General features: G+C 58.6%; 3 protein-coding genes and 1 long non-coding RNA gene across 5 annotated transcripts; 3 read left to right on the top strand and 1 right to left on the bottom strand.

Moving 5' to 3' along the window:
- The first annotated feature begins 81 nt into the window (after window positions 1–81).
- Window positions 82–6418, top strand: GPC2 (glypican 2). Its single transcript, XM_057528683.1, has 10 exons — window positions 82–247; window positions 908–1066; window positions 1389–1711; window positions 2534–2614; window positions 3330–3492; window positions 3743–3873; window positions 4085–4234; window positions 4324–4463; window positions 4579–4754; window positions 5542–6418. Exons 1-10 carry the CDS (start codon window positions 82–84, stop codon window positions 5787–5789), a joined length of 1737 nt encoding a protein of 578 aa, XP_057384666.1. The 3' UTR covers window positions 5790–6418.
- Window positions 6419–6989: 571 nt separating this feature from the next.
- On the top strand, window positions 6990–12719 carry GAL3ST4 (galactose-3-O-sulfotransferase 4). 2 transcript variants are annotated; one of them, XM_057528684.1, is made up of 5 exons: window positions 6990–7091; window positions 8225–8537; window positions 8718–9021; window positions 10338–10469; window positions 11273–12719. In XM_057528684.1, the coding sequence occupies exons 2-5, from the start codon at window positions 8413–8415 to the stop codon at window positions 12317–12319; spliced, it is 1608 nt and encodes a 535-aa protein (XP_057384667.1). In that variant the 5' UTR covers window positions 6990–7091; window positions 8225–8412; the 3' UTR covers window positions 12320–12719. The 2 variants fall into 2 exon arrangements, with proteins under 2 accessions (XP_057384667.1, XP_007186715.2); XM_007186653.2 differs by lacking the exon at window positions 10338–10469.
- Window positions 9496–16312, bottom strand: LOC130704840 (uncharacterized). The gene is made up of 4 exons (XR_009005339.1): window positions 16032–16312; window positions 12838–13799; window positions 11593–11834; window positions 9496–9741 (listed from the first exon to the last, which is right to left on the bottom strand). It is a non-coding gene; the product is annotated as an uncharacterized LOC130704840 (long non-coding RNA).
- On the top strand, window positions 13176–16764 carry TRAPPC14 (trafficking protein particle complex subunit 14). Its single transcript, XM_007186652.2, has 11 exons — window positions 13176–13583; window positions 13796–13891; window positions 13997–14126; window positions 14293–14379; window positions 14530–14650; window positions 14756–14903; window positions 15034–15116; window positions 15222–15385; window positions 15920–16074; window positions 16306–16499; window positions 16611–16764. The coding sequence occupies exons 1-11, from the start codon at window positions 13176–13178 to the stop codon at window positions 16762–16764; spliced, it is 1740 nt and encodes a 579-aa protein (XP_007186714.2).
- Window positions 16765–17406: the final 642 nt, after the last annotated feature.

Raw genomic sequence — 17406 nt, 5'->3', positions numbered from 1 at the left:
TCAGAGAACCGGCTTCCTGAGTTCGGGCGGCTCTTCTTTCCTCCTTAGGACCCACTTTGCCGTCCCAAGGTGGCAGCAGCTATGTACGCGCTGCGATCTCTTCTGCTTCTCCTGTTGCCTCTGTGTCCCGGTCCTGGTCCTGGACCCGGTATCGAGGCAAAGGTCACCCGGAGTTGCACTGAGACCCGGCAGATCCTGGGGGCCCGGGGATATAGCTTAAGCCTACTCCCTCCCGCCCTGATCTCAGGTGAGGAGAAAGAGGAAAACTAGAGAATTGGGGGCGAGGGAGGGGGCGGGGGCCGGTCCCCCCCATCTCACAATAACTCTTCCCTTTCAGAGTGGCCGTTATAATAATCTTTTCATCTCATAGTAATAATGTCTCTTCTCCTCCGGAACTTCTTTACCAGGATCACAATAACACTCCTGTTCACATAATAGCTCTCTACTCCACCCCCACCCCAGGAATCCCTTTCTAGTAATTAGCACCCCTCTCTGTGTTTCTTTACTCACAGCCCAATTTGTTCCCCTCGCTATTTCCATGAGCCCCTTCTATGACAATACTTTATTTCTTACCAGGTAATCCCACCCCTCCAAACCCCATTCTTCCCATTGAAGCCATCCTGTAAGTCCTTAGAGGCCTGGGGTGCGCGATGTTAGGCAGGCTACCTAGGACCCTCTGATCACTAAATCGGCCCATCCTTATTTGATCCTATGGCTAGTGGCAGTGGACTTGGGGTGGGTGAGGGGACAATAAGAAGGGGGTAGAGCCAGGTGGGAATGAGGTGGCAGACAATAGAAAAGAAACCAGACAGTTCGAAGAGAAAGGATGGCCCCCAGAGATCAGCAGGAGAAGGAAGGAATTTCACGACACGACTTCCCACCATTCCTTCGTGTCTCCTCTGTCCAGGTGAGCACCTCCGGATCTGTCCCCAGGAGTACACTTGCTGTTCCAGTGAGATAGAGCAGAAGCTGACCTGGGAGACTGAGGCCACCTTCCGAGGCCTGGTGGAAGAGAGCGGCTCCTTCTTGGTTCACACACTGGCTGCCCGGCACAGAAGATTTGATGGTGAGGACCTGGTGTCCCCAAACCTGGCCTCGCACCTCCTCTCTGTGCTCATGACCCGAGCAAGCATCCCATCCCCGCTCCTGACTCTATCCCTAAGGCACTCTGGCCCTGGCTTAGCCCCCGCATCCCCACCCTAGGCTCTCTCAAGGTCCTGCCCTCCACCCCCAGCCCCAATTTGCCCAGACCTCTAAGAGTTGCTTAACTTCTGACTCGCTTTTCTTTTCTCTCCCCATGCCCATCTCTTCCTGCCTCTGCCCTTTCACTTTTCTGTCCTTCTCTGGCCTTACCCCACCTCACACCCCTTTCTCTGCACTTGCCACAGAGGTTTTTCGGGAGATGCTCTCGTCAGCTGAGCACTCCCTGTCCCTGCTCTTCCACCGCTCCTTCGGCCGCCTGTATGCCCAGCACACCTCCTTGTTCAGTGGCCTGTTCTCTCGGCTACGGGACTACTATGAGAGGTCCGGTGAGGGGTTAGATGATGCCTTGGTGGATTTCTGGGCTCAGCTCCTGGAGAAAATGTTCCCCCTGCTGCACCCACAGTACATCTTCTCCCCTGACTACCTGTTCTGCCTCACGCGCCTGGCCTCTTCTGCTGATGACTCTCTGAAGCCTTTTGGGGACTCACCCCGCCGCCTCCGCCTGCAGGTGAGGGGCCCCAAGGCCTGAGCTTCAGCCACCTTTGACCTAGTGACCTCTGAAGTATGTACTACTCACCTCCAGCCCAATGACCCCCTTTCCATGCCCCAGTCACCCCTGACCTGGTGATCCCTCTATGCTGCATGGCAGCCATGTCTGACCTGGTGACCCCTATCTTGAGCCCCAGTCATCTCTGCCTGACCCAGTGCTCCTTGGTCTCCTTTAATTGGATGGCCCCCCTTTCTGTGTCCTAGTTTACACAAGTTGCTGACCCACTCACCTGCTCTTGCCTCCCCCCACCCCACCTTTCTGCCAACTCCTCCCTAATCCCAATACCTTGGCTTCCTCTGGTTCAACTAACTGTGAATTAGACACTTAATATTTAAGAAGGATTTTCATTTATAGTCTCTCATTTAATTACCATCATAACTCTAGGAGGTAGATATTAGCATTCCTATTTTACAGATGAGGAAACTGAACTTCCCAGAGGTTAAGGTCTCACAGCCAATAAGTGGTAGAGCTATGTTTCACACCCAGGTCTCCTGGCTTCGGGTTCAGTGTTTGTTCTGATACAAGCCCCTCTCTCTCCAAGCCCTGTAAAATGTAATCCCTCCACCTCTTCCCAAGCCCAGTTCCCCTTGGTCCTTCTAGACTGATTCTTTTGATCCTCTTGAACCTGCCTCCAGGGACCACCTGACACTCCTAACCACCCCAAGATAACCCTACAAATCTCACCCCCCTGCTCATCCCCTTGGTGCAGTCTCTTGGTCCCAGTGTTGACTGACCCTCAACAGTCCTGTGGTTTTTCTCACCTTCTTTCCCCTCCCCCAGATAACCCGGGCCCTGGTGGCTGCCCGGGCCTTTATCCAGGGCCTGGAGACCGGAAGAGATGTGGTCAGCGAAACGCTTAAGGTTAGAGGGAGCCTGAGTATGGGCAGGGCCCAGGGAGGGAGACAAGAAGTAGGAGAGGTCCCATGAAGAAGAGTCCGGTGCCAGCTGGCAGGAGAGGCCTGGGGCCTTCCCATATCAGCCTTGAAGCCCTGGCATCCCAGGGTAAATCAGGAAGGCTGGAGTCTCCCTTGTGTCATGACCCATGATCTCCTCCCACCTCTGACCCTCTGATGACTCTTACCCCCTGCCAGCCTCTAGGGGCCTGCTCATCTCCATAGCATCTCTGAGATTGGAGTACTAGCCCTCCTGGTTTTCTCCAGGACCACTCAGCGGCTCCCTCTTCCCTGCTACTGGAGGCCAGATTCCTGGCTTGGCCTTCAAGGCCCTCTCTCGACCGCTCATTCTCTCCCTGACCTCCCAGCCTTACTTCCTGCATCCTCATTCTCCTCTCTTCCCACCCACGATGGGCTCACTCTTGTCCTTGAACCTTTTCTCAGATCCCTCACTGCCCCATCTCTCCCAAGAAGCAGCATCTGCAACCTGGCCCCCAGGAGCCTCCCTCCTCTGATCTGTGGCAGTCCTGGGGTCACTCCTGCTGCCACACTGGGTCATCAGTCCTAGATGTTCAGAGCCTGGGAAAGGTGGGGTGGGGTATTTGATTTCTCTCTGTGCCCAGCAGCAGGCTTGGCTGAGGGCAGCCAAGCGTGGATGACACAGGCCTGCTCTCTGCTCCCAGATGCCGCTGTCCGAAGGCTGCAAGCGGGCTGTGATGCGTCTGACAGGCTGCCCCCTTTGTCGGGGGGTCCCTTCGCTGCCACCCTGCCGGGGCTTCTGCCTCAACGTGGCCCACGGCTGTATCGGCAGCCAGGGACTGGATCCTGACTGGGGGGCCTATCTGGGTGAGGGGATTCAGGAAAGCCTGGGAGGGCTGTCTGTGTGGGGGTGGGCAGGGTGGACCAGGGAGGGAGTGTTAAGCGGTACTGAGGGGAGAGGATGAGGAGCGGCTCTTTTCATGTCAGTTTCCCCCATCTAAGACCTGCTGCTTCCCTCCAAGGCCGGGGTCAGGATTTGCGAGAACATCCTACTTTAGTGAGTATCTCCCTGGATGTCCCCTCATTTCACCCTTTCTCTTTTTTTCCCTCTTTCAAGATGGTCTCCTGTTCCTGGCCGAGAAGATCCAGGGCCCCTTTTCCTTTGAGCTAGCAGCACAGTCCGTCGGGGTGAAGATCGCGGAGGGTTTGATGCATCTGCAGGAAAACAGCGTGGGGCTGTCAGCCCAGGTACAGGGGGCCACGAGAAGAGTGGGAGTTGGCGGGAGGACCGGAGAGAGAAGAGTGGAGGGGGAGGCCCCGGGCTGGGGGTACAGTGCGGGGTGTCAGGGAGACACTGTAGGGCCTCTGGATAAACTGGGGTGTCGGGGGCGATTGGAGTATTGGAGTGTGGTTTTTACCGCGGGACGACTGTCTGTGGGGTCTCTTCCCGGTGCCGCAGGTGTTCCAGGAATGCGGGAGCCCCCAGCCGGCGCCGGCCCGCGCCCGCCGTGCCCCAGCCCCCCGGGAGGAGGTGGGCCGGCTCTGGTCGGCGGCGGCAGCGGAGGAGGAGCGGCCCACGACGGCTGCGGGCGCCAGCCTGCCCCGGCTGGTGAGTGGCGGGCGGCAGGAGGGGGCGCAGGCGCGGCGGGGGGCGGGGGGCGCGCGCACCAGCTCCTCCCGGGCTCTCTTTGCGTCCAGGTGTGGGAGCTCCGCGAGCGGCTGGGCCGGGTGAGGGGCTTCTGGGCCGGGCTGCCGCTGACAGTGTGCGGGGACCCCCGCGTGGCTGCGGACCTCTCCCAGGAGGCGGCGCCCTGCTGGACCGGAGCTGGGCGGGGCCGGTGAGAGCCGGGCGGCGGCGGCGGCGGGCGGGCGAGGCGGACTCCTTGGGCGGGGCGGGGCGGGGCGGGGCGGGGCGGGGCGGGGCGGGAGCCTCCGGGGCTGCTCTGCTCGCAGGTACCTGTCGCCCGTGGTCGGGGGTCCCCAGGCCGGGCAGATCGACAACCCAGAGCTGGATGCGGAAGCCTCGAGCCCCGACCTCCAGACGCGGAGGCGGCGGCTGCAGCTCCGGGCGGCCACGACCAGGATGAAGGCGGCCGCCCTGGGACGCGACCTGGAGCTGGAGGACTGGGGTGAGGCCCCGGGCCGCCGCGAGGGCCTCGCTCCGCCCGGCTTTCCGCGATTGGACCCGGGCCAACCCGTAGCCCGGCCCCCTGCTTTCTGTAGTCCCTCCCCTGGCGTCTCTCGGTTACTAGCCATTCGTTGACTCATACGTTTTACACGCACGTATTGAGCGCTTTACTCAAAGGTAGGGGGTAGAGCACCAATGACAGGGTCTCTATCCTTGAGTTCATGGTTCCCTGGGGGAGACACCAAAACACTCTTACAGAACGGTGGGAAGCTCCTACGAGTGGGCAATGGGTTGGGGGAGACTGGGGAGGGCGGGCAATCCCGGGAGGTGGGGAAGTGGGGTGCGGGCGCCAAGGGACTGGCTCCCCAAAGTAGAATTTGACAGGGAAGCAAGGCACTGACATCCATTTTTTTTCTCTCCCACTGTCTGTCTCTGTCTCTCTTTGTCTCTCCTCCCCCCCTTCCCGTCTGCTCGCTGCTTCTGCGTACGTCTGTTTTCTCTGTCTTTTCCTGTGTATCCTCTCTCTCCATCTGTCTCTTTTTTGTCTGTCTGTTGTCTCTTCCTGTCTCTCGTTGCCTTCTCTCATTCTCATGTGTCTGATCTCTCTCCTCACCTTCCTGTCATTCGCTTTCTCCCTCTTCTCACCCTGCCTGCTCCTCCACCCCTCCCCTTTCACTGTTTTTATCTCGAGTCCTCTTCCTCGCTGCCTGTGGCTCTTTCTCTCCCCCTGTCTCCCGCTACCTCTCTTTGCCATCCCTGTCTGTTTGCGATCCTCCCCCTCCCTGCAGAGGACGCTAGCGGCTCTGGAGAGGGACAGCACTATGCAGATGACTGGATGGCTGGGGCAGCAGCTGTGGCCCCCCCGGCCCGGCCTCCTCGCCCTCCTCGAAGGGATGGTGCTGGGGGCAGAGGAGGAGGTGTCATTATCCGCCACAGCCAAGACAAGAGCAGGACTGGAGGAACGTCTGTCGGTTTTCACACCCAACCCCTCCTCATTCTCTTCCTCTCAGCCCTGGCCCTGCTTGGACCTCGATAACTGGGGAGGGGTGCCCTGGCATCAGAAGGGTTCGTGGCCCGTCCCCTCCTCCCCCCTCTGCTGGGTCTGGGGAGGAGTCGAAGGGGGCTGTGGAGAGGGTAGAGAAGGGACTTTTTTGGGTGAATGGCTGGGGCCCCAAATCCAGGAGATTTCCATTGGTGGGTTGGGTTGGGGGTGGGGGTTCACAATATTTATTTTTTCATTTGGTGTCTGGGGAGGAGGGGCCGGGGGTATTTATTTAGGAAGGAGGTGTGGTCTCTCTAACCCAGCCTCTATGGTTAGGCTGGTGGTGAGCCCCAACAGAGAAAAAGGGAGGAGTTTTAGAGTTGCGGGGGGGTGGGTTTGAAGGAAGTTGAAGGTGGGGATGGGTGGGGGCACCCGGTCTCAGAAACAGACAAAGCTGGGTGCTTGTGGGGTGCAGGACAGGGGACTAGGATGCCAGGATCTATGGGTCTGGGTTCTATCGAGTTTTTTCAGTATCACTTTCTTAAACTAGAAAAAAGAAAGAAGAAAAAAAAAGCATATCTCATGGCCTCTGCCATCCGCCACATCCTTCACAAGCTTCCCCGTTTCATGTTTCAGTGTTCGACTCGATGTTTATTCTATAAATAAATGGCTAATTTATTGGACCCTATGTGTGACTTTCTGTACCTTTAGCCCAGAGCCTCTGTGACCAGCAGTTCATTTCTGCCTGCTTATCTTGGAACCTGTCCCCTGGGATTGAGTTTGGGCAAGTTGTCCACCCTCTGGGTCTGAGCACCTTCACCTGCAAAACGGGGAGAATTGCGGGGAGGGGACTGCAAAACTCTTTTGGACCCAAGCCACCGTTAATATTACCACACCACTGACCCTGCCTTCAGGGTCGGGGCCCCAGTTCTCTGTGTCAGCCTCTGGCTACCTTGTCATGTCCTTGACAATGCCTGCTTTCAACTCTTGTCTGTTATTCTCCTTTCTTCTTTCCTTCTTTCCTTTGGTCGCCTGAATGAGTCTTTTGTTCTGCAGAAAGCTGAAAGAAAAAGTATAATTGATTCCTAAGTGCCAAAGGAGGGTAGAACTGGTGTCTTCCAATGGCAGGCTGGGTGCCCTGAAGGAGAGGGAAAGGTGCAGGGAGGGAGAGACCCAGAGACACGATCAAAGCCGAATCAGCTGCAGAGACTGGCGGGACAAAGGGAGGGGGGGGGGGAGGAGCCTGGGCACTGAGAAAGTTTATGGGGAAAGTTGAGCTGAGCGAGGAACCGGGCGGTGGCTGGAGCAGGCGGGAGGGCCAGACCCCGATTTCCCTGCTGCTCCTCAGGTGGCCTGGTGAGTGGGCATGTGAATCCGAGGCCTTGGCCAGTGGAGGGACTCTGTAGAGTTTATGGGAGGAGACTTGGGGGGTTTCATAGAACCCCAGAGGGAGCCGACCCAGGGCTGGCAACAGACTGAGCAGTCACCAAAGCTGGAGGGAACTGCGGGCTGGAATGGGGGTAATGGGAGGAGACAGGGATGGATGGAAGGAATAGAAGAAATCTGGACACAGGAGGGAGTCCGGTGAGGGGCTGGATCCTGGAGGCTGGGTTGGGGGAGGAAATTGGGGGATGATGCCAGAGGGGGCGGGTCTCTAGGTGGCAAGTGTGGGTTCTCTGCCTGGGGTCGCTCCGGGCTCGTCCTGGAAGGGGGCCGTCGGGGCTTGGTGGAGGGGCTGCAGGTTGGAATTGAAGGGGCAGGTTTGGACTCCCAGTAGATTGGGAAGCTGGGGCCTGGGAAGGAATTCTGATGCTTGGCGTTCGGGTTTTGTCTCTTTGTGTCGCGGAGTCTCTCTCCAGCCCCACCCTCTCAGTCCCCTCTGGGTGCACTGCTGGGGTTGGAAAGTGGGAATGGGGGTGTGGGGGATCTGGGATCCGGACTTCCTAAACAACCCTACACCCCCCAGGCCCTCTCACACACTGGGCTCTGCCTGGCGCCGAGAGGGAAAGCATACCTGAGCTCAGATGAGCTGGCCGACACTTATTCTTTACAAAGTTGCTCCTGTGGTTTCACCTCCCTGGGTTCCTAAGCTGATGCCTTGTCTGGCCCTCATTCCCTCCTTATGGCTTCTCCTCTCAGCCTCAGAATGGGGCTCTTCAGCCCGACTTGTCACAGACAGAGGGGCAGAGGAGGTGGTCAGGGGCCTGGTGATGTCCGTTTCACTGGTCTGAGCGGACTGGTCTGATCCTTCTCCCCTTCCCTTCCAAATCCCTGGGGCTCAGTGAGGAACTGTCAGTGGGGATTGGAGGGAGCTGCAGGCTGACAGCAGAGAAGCAGTCGTGGGGCACCTAGAAGATCTGGGTGTAGAGAGGGCTCCCCCTCTGCTGCCCCCCTGCCCGGAATGAGGTCTCAGCTGCAGCAGCAGCAGCAGGAGAGAAGGCTCTACCCCTTCCTTAGACTCTCCTCCTTCCCCCTCGTTTCCCTTCTAGACGCTGACAGAGGCAAAAATCTGCTAACTCAGGGGGCAGACTCAACCGGGGCTGCGAGCAGACCTGGGGAATGAACCCCCGAACTCGAACCGGCGCCTTCCGCGGCTGCACGGCTGTCTCAAGCTGTCTCTGCCTCTGTGCCTGGCCCTTGCCCTGTCCCTCTCTAGTGTCACCCTACCCTGTGCCACATGGGCCCTCTGTCTCCTACCAGGACCATGCGCCTCTGGGGGCCTCGGAGCCTGGGAGTGGCTCTGGGAGTCTTCATGACCATCGGATTTGCCCTCCAGCTCTGGGGGGGTCCCTTCCAGAGGAGGTGAGTTCTCATCTTGTCCCAACGTCCCACAGATGCCCCCCCACTTGCTCCTCCCCATCCCACCTGGGGCTGTGACTCTTGGGGACTCAGAGGACGCTCCACGCCCTCGTCCTTGCTCCACAAGACACCCATCCACCTGCTGGTGAGGGACAGGACACTTCCCCTCCCGTCTCTCCCCAGGCTACCTGGGCTGCAGCTCCGACAGTCCTGGGCCTCAACCCCAAGACCAGCTGTTCCATCCTGCCTGCCACGGCAGCGACTCGTGTTCCTGAAGACGCATAAATCCGGGAGCAGCTCTGTGCTGAGTCTACTTCACCGCTACGGGGACCGACACGGGCTGCGCTTCGCCCTCCCTGCCCGCTACCAGTTCGGCTACCCAAAGCTTTTCCAGGCCTCTCGGGTCAAAGGCTACCGCCCTCAGGGTGGAGGCACCCAGCCCCCCTTCCACATCCTCTGTCATCACATGAGGTTCAACCTGAAAGAGGTGAGGAGTGTCGAGGGGGTGGGCAGGACTGGTGAGAGATGGGCTCATGCCTGTAGCCAAGACCACCAGGGGAGGAGACCCCAGGCCTGGAGGCTCCCCAGGCATCCCCTCACCCAAGAGTTGGGCATGGGGGCCACAAAGGTGAGTCCTGCTGCCCCCTCCTCAGCTGTCCCTCCCTCAGAATTTTCTGGCAGCCGAAGTTCTGCCCTCTCCCATCTAGAGTTTACTGCAGTCTCTTTCCTTGACCAATTTATCCTGCTGGCATCAGTGTCCCGCCAACTCTGACCCCACCCCAACCCTCCCTCCAGGTGCCCTGACCCTTCCTGGCCCCTTCCATCGGCACTACCAGGGCCCTGCGCAGTCACTGCCTTCTGACCTGTCTGCATCTCACTCCCCTCACCACATCTGCCAGATTTTGAGGATCAGCTACATGCCAAGCCCCAGTCCCAGCCCCACCCCCAACCCCCCGAGCCTCAGTTCTAAAGGAGGAGATGAGTGCACGTACTCAGTCATCCGTACACACACACACACACACACGAACCTCTTGGAGGAAGAAAATCAATGGGCAAATGAACACATACAGGGAAAGAGCGAACTTTCACTGAATACTCCTTGGGTGCTGGGTAGTCATCTTACCATCATCCTGCCAGGAAGGCATTATAAGTGTCTCCACTACACAGATGAGGAGGTTGAATCTCAGAGAGGCTAAGTGACAGGTCTCTGTTAACGGAAAGCGACAGAGCTAGCATTTGAACCCAGGCCCAGCTGCTCCAAAGTCAAAGCGCCTTCTGTGGGCTGTGTGCGTGTGTACGTGTGTTTGTATTTGGAACTGTGGGGAAAATATTCATCAAAAGAGGTGGGGCTTTGTGGAGAGGTGGGTTTTATAGGAAAGGGTGGACATGACTTTGTAGTAAGGAAAATATCAGGTGTTCTTAGAGCAAAACATCTTAAAGACATGATGTCAGTGGTGTGTGTGCGTGTGTAGGTGGTAGAACTTCAGTGGTGGCTGCAAAGGCAGTCCTGTTGGAGCTGGAGCTGGAGAAAGCAGCTGAGCAGCATGAATGTGATCTAATGGGAAGCGAGCGGGCACTGCTGGGAGTGAGGCGAGGGCAGCGATCACTGAGGCAGGTTCCTCTGGCATTTAGGATGATCGTCACCACCCCTCACTACCTCCCATGTTCCCCACACTTCCACATCCTTCAAGGTAAGTGTTAACCCAGATTTATTGATGGAGGCTCTGAGAAGCCTCTGAGAAGTTCGATGACCTGCCCAAAGTTACACGGTTGGTAAATGGCTGAATTGGGATTTTATTCCAGGTCCATCTGATGCCACAGACCGTTTCTCTGCACTGTTCCCCTATGCCTTCAAAGAGACATACAGCTCACAGGCTCGCCCTGCAGGCATGCCCACATCGGCAGAGCAGACTGGAAGACTCGTCAGGGAGTCAGGTTCAATGACAGAGGTCACGTTCAGAGGCGGAAACCCTTCAAGGAGCCCCAGAGCTGGGTTCTGGCATGGATCTGCCTGCAGGACCACGCCAGGGTGTGGCTCAGCCCAATTCCCACCTTCCTTCTTGCCAAGAAGTGGGATCACACATCCCAGGCCTCAGAGCAGCACCCTACCGAGTGGCCATGGCTCCCCAGTGCCCATTCCAGGGGTGTCTCTTGCTCTGCAAGATGCCAAGGAGCCCCAGGAGTGCCCTATCCTTCGGCCATCCTGGGCTTGGCCTGCCCACCTGATGCCTATACCTGAGACAGCGTTACAACTGCTCTGTCTCCTCCCTATTTGCTGCCAGTGATCCTCCTGAGGAGGCCTGAGGCCAGCTCCTTTCTTAGAGTTGTGACAAAGAGTCCCAGGGTAGGCACTTAGGTTTTTGTTGGAGAAGTGAACACAAAGCTTGATTCCTAGAAGTGTTACTGACCAAGGCAAGACAGAAAGGCCCAAGGAAGTTAATGTTCTCCAGGAGCTTCCCATGTTCCAGGTTCCTTCCTATCCTATCTCATGTAACCTCCATAATCACTTGGGAAGGAAGGTATGATGGATCCCCGTTTTGCAGATAAGCAAATTGAGTCTCAGAGATGTTAAGTACCTTACCCAAGATCTATATAGCTGGTGAAGGAAGCTGGGGGTTCCCAGCAGAGCTGTCAGAAGGAGGTTGCAGGAGGCTGGGGGATCAGTGGGCACTGGGTTTGCTCTTAGTTTCTTCCTGGCCTAGTTTTCTCTCCCTATGTCTGTTTCCTCTTCTCTACAGGTACTTCAGGTCATGCCTTCTGACAGCTTCTTCTTTTCCATTGTCCGAGACCCAGCGGCTCTGGCCCGCTCTGCCTTCTCCTACTATAAATCCACATCATCGGCTTTCCGCAAATCACCATCCTTGGCTGCCTTCCTGGACAATCCCCGAGCCTTCTACCAGCCCGGGGCCCGTGGGGACCACTATGCACGCAACTTGCTATGGTTTGACTTTGGCCTCCCCTTTCCCCCAGAGATGAGGACCAAGAGAGGGAATCCTCATCCCCCCAGAGATCCCAACCCGCCACAGCTGCCTTCTGGTGTTGGCGCGCGAGCCCACACCTTGGATCCCAATGCTCTCTTCCATCCCGTTCCCACTGTTGCTGATGGTCACAGACAGACGTCCAGCTCTGCCTCTTTAGATTTGGGGTCTTCATCCTTCATCCAGTGGAATCTGGCCTGGCTGGACTCTGTCTTTGACCTGGTCTTGGTGGCCGAGTACTTTGACGAGTCATTGGTCCTGCTGGCCGATGCCCTGTGCTGGGGTCTAGATGATGTGGTGGGCTTCATGCACAACGCTCAGGCTGGAGGTGGGCAGGGCGGAAGTGCTGTCGGCGATGGGGGACTGACTACTGAGGACAGGCAGCTGTCTGCACGGGCCCGAGCCTGGAACAACCTGGACTGGGCTCTCTATGTTCACTTCAACCGCAGCCTGTGGGCCCGGATAAAGCAATACGGCCAGAGCCGGCTGGACAGTGCTGTGGCGGCGCTCCGGGCTCGCCGAGAGGCCCTGGCTAAACACTGTCTGGTGGGGGGAGAGGCTTTAGACCCCAAGTACATCACTGACCGGCGGTTCCGCCCTTTCCAGTTTGGGTCAGGTAAGGTTTTGGGTTACGTGCTTCGGAGTGGCCTGAGCCTCCAAGACCAGGAGGAGTGTGGGCGCCTGGCTACCCCTGAGCTACAGTACAAGGACAAGCTAGATGCCAAGCAGTTCCCCCCAGCAGTCTCTGTGCCCCTCAAGACTTCAAGGCTACCCCCCCCCCCCAGGCATCAGACCACTGAGTCTTAGGCTGAAAAGCAGCTGAGCCACAGGGGCACAGTGATGAGTGTCAGGCAGCCAGATGCCCTTTCTGCTTCCCCCAGAGACCATGTCTGCTCCCCACAGGACCACTGGAACTTTGCACGGATGTGGGCCCCACGTCCTCCAGCCTGTGCCGAGGAATCCTAGTCCCAGAAGCATCCTCCCCCCATCTTGCCCCTTCCCCTTTCCAGCACCTCGCCTCCCTCCCCCAGGTCCAAACAGCACTCTCAAAGCCCCCCTGGAGGAGCAAACCATGGAGTACGGCAGAGATTGTTTGGGACACAAGGGATCGGAATAATGCGTCCACCTCTCTATGAAATATTTGTTACTGGGCTATACTCATTTCACTATGAAATGTTTGTTGAATGAATAAATAATTTGAAACTTTGACCTGCTCTATATAGGGCGGAAGGGAAGGGGACGGACCATCTTCCTGGGAGAAACGGGGTTGGAGGGCGTTCTTTTCATAGTTCTTCTATAAGAAAGGGGTCTGTCTGCAGTCTCACCTAAACCCTTCGTGCAGCAGCCTAACCACAGGCACACGCCGCTCCTCTTGTCCAAAATCCGGTCGCCCACAAATTGCGGCGCCTCCGGGGCCACGCCCCTTCCCTTCCGCTTCCGGTGTCTCTCCAGTCATTCGGCCCAGCACCCCGGTTCCGGCCCCACGGGGTCTCGGTTCCGGGCTCGTTGCCCCGGTTCCCGGCCCCGGCTGGTCTGTCGGGCCGGTCCGGCCGCTCCAGCACCGGTCGGGGCTCGGGGCTCTCCGGGCCCACCCCAGCGGCCCCCTCGCCCTCCGCCGGCCACGGCCCACCTCGCTCCCCAGCCCGCGCCGCCCTCGCCGCCCATGGAGTCCCAGTGCGACTACTCGATGTACTTCCCGGCCGTGCCGCTGCCGCCACGCGCGGAGCTGGCGGGGGACCCGGGCCGGTACCGGGCGCTGCCCCGGCGCAACCACCTCTACCTGGGGGAGACTGTCCGCTTCCTGCTGGTGCTGCGCTGCCGGGGCGGCGTGGGGTCCGGCGCCGGAGGCGGCCCGGGCTTGGGCTCCCGAGGGGCCTGGGCAGAACTGGCGACCGCGCTGGCCGCCCTGGCCTCGGTCAGTGCCGGAGGGGCGCCCGTGGGCGGTGGCTCCGGCGACCAGGATCCCGAACCCCCGGGGGGCGGGGACCCTGGTGGTGGGGGGTTGTTTCGAGGCTGCAGCCCCCTCCTCACCCACGGCCCGGGCCCTGCTACCTCAGGGGGAGCGACCACGGTGAGGAGCTCGGGGCGACACGGCACAGGGCGAAGGGGCGGTCTGCTGGGCTCCAAAGACCGGAGGGGAGAGGGACGCTGGAGGGAAGCGGGAGGCCGATGACGGGTGAGGAGAGGGGAGGGCGAGAACCACGTACCGCAGATCTTAAAGGGAACGCTGGCGCTGCGGGCGGCCTTGACTCTTCTGACCTCTTCACCCTTTTCACAACCCAGCTGCCTGTGGAGGAACCAATTGTGTCCACAGATGAGGTCATCTTCCCACTCACCGTTTCACTGGATAGACTGCCCCCAGGGACACCTAAGGCCAAGGTAAGGCTGGCACGGGGTGAAGCTGCTGTCCTAATCCAGACGCCCTTTCTGAGGCTGGCCGTGTGTCTCTCCTCTCGACTGTGGTCCTGTGTCCCTTGTGCTCAGATTGTAGTGACCGTGTGGAAGCGGGAGGTTGAGGCACCAGAGGTCAGAGATCAAGGCTACCTGCGCTTGCTGCAGACCCGATCTCCTGGGGAGACCTTCCGGGGCGAGCAGAGCGCTTTCAAGGCCCAAGGTGGGGAGGAAAATGCAGAGAGGAAATGCTGGAGTCTGGAATTTGGGGGACAGTGGAGGGGTGATACTGGCAAGTGCCCAAGCTGGAGAGAAGAGCAAGATTAGAACTGTGGGTTGGAATGAGGCTCACCCAGCCCGTCATCTCTTGCCTCCGCCCCCTCCTGCAGTGAGCACCCTGCTGACTCTGCTGCCCCCTCCGGTTCTGAAATGCCGCCAGTTCACTGTGGCTGGAAAACACTTGACGGTGCTCAAGGGTGAGCAGATTGGCGGCTCAGGTCTTGGGGAGCAGCAAGGGCACTGACTGGGTGTCAGTTACTCTGGTGGGGATAGATCCATTTTAGGGGGGATAAAGGTGGGGTCCAGGGGGTCCAGATACTCTGAGCTGAGCTGGTTCCCTCCGACAGTGCTGAACGGCTCCTCCCAGGAGGAAATTTCCATCTGGGATATCCGCATTCTCCCAAACTTCAATGCCAGTTATCTGCCTGTCATGCCCGATGGCTCTGTGCTGCTGGTGGACAATGTCTGGTGAGGTCCTGGGGAGGGACAGGGCCGCACAGTGGTGGGGATGGGGGCAGGGCCGAGAGCTCCGGCGTGGAAAGATCCAGCTCTGGTCCCTTTCTTCTGAACTAGTCACCAATCTGGGGAAGTCTCCATGGGCTCCTTCTGCCGGCTCCCTGGTACCTCTGGCTGCTTCCCCTGCCTGCTTAGTGCTCTGGAGGAACACAACTTCCTGTTCCAGCTCAGAGGGGGTGAGCAGCCCCCTCCAGGGGCCAAGGAGGTGAGTATAAGGGACTGGTGTGTTCAGGAGAAAGGGTGAGAAAATGCAGTGGGAGGAAGAGGCCAGGGGGTTGACTAAGGGGAGAGGGAACTTCTGGTACATGTGATGTTTCCCTTTGTCCCTCTGGCAGGGCCTAGAAGTTCCCCTGATCGCTGTGGTTCAGTGGTCCACGCCGAAGCTGCCCTTTACCCAGAGCATCTATACCCACTACCGGTGAGTTTGTGGGACACCCCCCCCCGGCCCCCCCGGGCACCATCCTGTTCATCTTTGTTTCGAGACACACACATCCTGCTTCCCTCTCTCTCTCACTGCTTCTAGCCTGCCCAGCATCCGCCTGGACCGCCCGTGCTTTGTGATGACTGCTTCTTGTGAGTCGCCTGTTCGGACCTACGAGCGTTTCACTGTCACCTATACGCTGCTCAACAATCTCCAAGACTTCCTTGCTGTGAGGCTCGTGTGGACGCCGGAGCACGCCCAGGCTGGTAGGTGGCTGCCAAGCCTAACCTTGTCCCGAAGGAGGGGAGGGAAAGGGAAGCAGTCACAGAGATGGGTGACTGTGGCCGCTGCTTCGGCTCTGAACCGGGGTGGTCTCCATGGTGTCACAGTGGAGAGTTTAGAGAGGCCGCGGGGCAGAGTGATTTTAAGGGCCTTGACACTGGAGCTGGGCTCCCTGGTATGTTTGACTTGTCCCTCTCCCACTTCTTAGCTGTGTGACCTCTGGTAGGTTACTTAACCTCTCTGAGCCTCAGATTTCTCATCTCTCAAATGGAGATAATAATACCTCGTGGGGCTGTTACAGCGACTTAGTGAGTTGATATTATGTGAAGTGGTTAGAATAGATCTCAATACACAGTATTAGCTATCGTCATTTATAAAATTCAGCAAACAATAGCGTATACTCAGTTTACTCCACAGAGTGGCTCTGAGGATCGAACAAGACTGGGCTCGTGAACGCCCTCTGCAAACTGAGGAACACCATACAGATGTGTTTCCCAGCCCCCGTTTCTGCCCCCCAGGAAAGCAGCTGTGTGAGGAGGAGCGCCGGGCCATGCAGGCAGCCCTGGACTCCATCGTCTGCTATACACCCCTCAACAACCTCGGCTTTTCCCGGAAGGGCAGCGCGCTCACCTTCAGTGTGGCCTTCCAGGCTCTGAGGACGGGGCTCTTCGAGGTGGGCTGGTGGGGGCCAGGTTGTGTGCTGGGTGAGACAGAGCGTCAGGTGGAAGGAGTCAGGGCCGCTGGCTTCTGTGGCTGAAGCATAATGGGTGGTGCTACAAAGCCGCGCGGAGGGAAGGTGGAATTTAGATCCGACTTCGGCCTGTCAAGTGGGGAAGATGACCTGAAAGGAGGTCGGGGGCCTGGAAGCCGAGCTGGGTGGCTGATCCATGTCTCCCTACCCCAGCTGAGCCAGCACATGAAACTGAAGCTGCAGTTCACCGCCAGCGTGTCCCACCCTCCGCCCGAGGCCCGGCCTCTCTCTCGCAAGAGCAGCCCCAGCAGCCCTGCTGTCCGGGACTTGGTCGAGAGGCACCAGGCGAGCCTGGGCCGCTCTCAGTCCTTCTCCCACCAACAGCCCTCCCGCAGCCACCTCATGAGGTACGGAACCGCGGGAGGGGTGCCAGTTGACTTGGTAGAGGCCGGAGTTGGAGAGGGAGCAGGAAGGGGCCCTGGGTCCAACCAGAGCTCATAGCCTCTGCCTTCCCCCAGGTCGGGCAGCGTGATGGAGCGCAGGGCCATCACGCCCCCCGTGGCCTCCCCTGTCGGCCGCCCCCTCTACCTGCCCCCGGACAAGGCTGTGCTCTCTCTGGACAAGATCGCCAAGCGCGAGTGCAAGGTCCTGGTGGTGGAGCCCGTCAAGTAGCCCCGTCCGGCTCTCCTCCCTCTCACACTCCTGGAAATCAACAGCCCCCGGAGCAGTGCTCCCTCCAGGCTGTGCCTCCCCTGGGATGCCTCCCACCGAGGGTGAGGAGGCCCTGCAGGGCCGCCTGTCTGTGTCTGCTGATGAGGGACGAGGGAAGAAGCTGTGAAACAGACAGGGATGGCTGCGGCGTGAAGCCAACAGTATTTCCCGGACCTCCTGGGGGGGCTGGCCCCACCCCTCGGCCAAGGCAAGGGCTCCAGGAGCTCCCTTGCCCCCTGCCTTGCACCCTGGTTCTAAGTTTACAAAGTGTTTTCTTCGTTCCTTTAAGTTGTCTTCCCTGCCTCTGACATTCCCTCCCTCCCTCCCACCCGCAGGGCTGAGATCAGAGGGTGGTGATGGTAAAGGGACCCGACAATGACATGACCCTCCTGTCTCAGGTCCGGGGAGAGAGCTTGGTGGCCTCCCCTCGCCCTCATGTTTACGTTTGCAGTTTGAAGCACTTTATGTGGGTTTTTTTGGTTTTTTGGGGTTTTTTTTTTGATTTGTCTGTTCCTGTAACTTATTCTCCAACTACTGCTTCCAACTGAAATAAGACTATTAAATGCCTGTTCAGGAGGGAGAAGAATGACTGTTCTTTGTGTG

The sequence above is a fragment of the Balaenoptera acutorostrata genome, chromosome 15 (genome assembly GCF_949987535.1).
Source record: "Balaenoptera acutorostrata chromosome 15, mBalAcu1.1, whole genome shotgun sequence".
Lineage (NCBI taxonomy): Eukaryota > Metazoa > Chordata > Mammalia > Artiodactyla > Balaenopteridae > Balaenoptera > Balaenoptera acutorostrata.
Note: the sequence above shows the minus strand (reverse complement) of the source record. Positions and strands in the feature narration are given on the sequence as shown.

Excerpts from the sequence above, each read along its gene's own strand:
- GPC2 (XM_057528683.1), top strand. The coding sequence starts at position 82 with ATGTACGCGCTGCGATCTCTTCTGCTTCTCCTGTTGCCTCTGTGTCCC. Across the intron at positions 1,067-1,388 it reads CCGGCACAGAAGATTTGATG|AGGTTTTTCGGGAGATGCTC; the intron begins GTGAGGACCTGG and ends CACTTGCCACAG. Across the intron at positions 3,493-3,742 it reads TGACTGGGGGGCCTATCTGG|ATGGTCTCCTGTTCCTGGCC; the intron begins GTGAGGGGATTC and ends CCCTCTTTCAAG.
- GAL3ST4 (XM_057528684.1), top strand. The coding sequence starts at position 8,413 with ATGGGCCCTCTGTCTCCTACCAGGACCATGCGCCTCTGGGGGCCTCGG. Across the intron at positions 9,022-10,337 it reads TGAGGTTCAACCTGAAAGAG|GTCCATCTGATGCCACAGAC; the intron begins GTGAGGAGTGTC and ends ATTTTATTCCAG. Across the intron at positions 10,470-11,272 it reads AAGACTCGTCAGGGAGTCAG|GTACTTCAGGTCATGCCTTC; the intron begins GTTCAATGACAG and ends TCTTCTCTACAG.
- TRAPPC14 (XM_007186652.2), top strand. The coding sequence starts at position 13,176 with ATGGAGTCCCAGTGCGACTACTCGATGTACTTCCCGGCCGTGCCGCTG. Across the intron at positions 13,892-13,996 it reads CAGGGACACCTAAGGCCAAG|ATTGTAGTGACCGTGTGGAA; the intron begins GTAAGGCTGGCA and ends CCTTGTGCTCAG. Across the intron at positions 16,500-16,610 it reads TCCCGCAGCCACCTCATGAG|GTCGGGCAGCGTGATGGAGC; the intron begins GTACGGAACCGC and ends GCCTTCCCCCAG.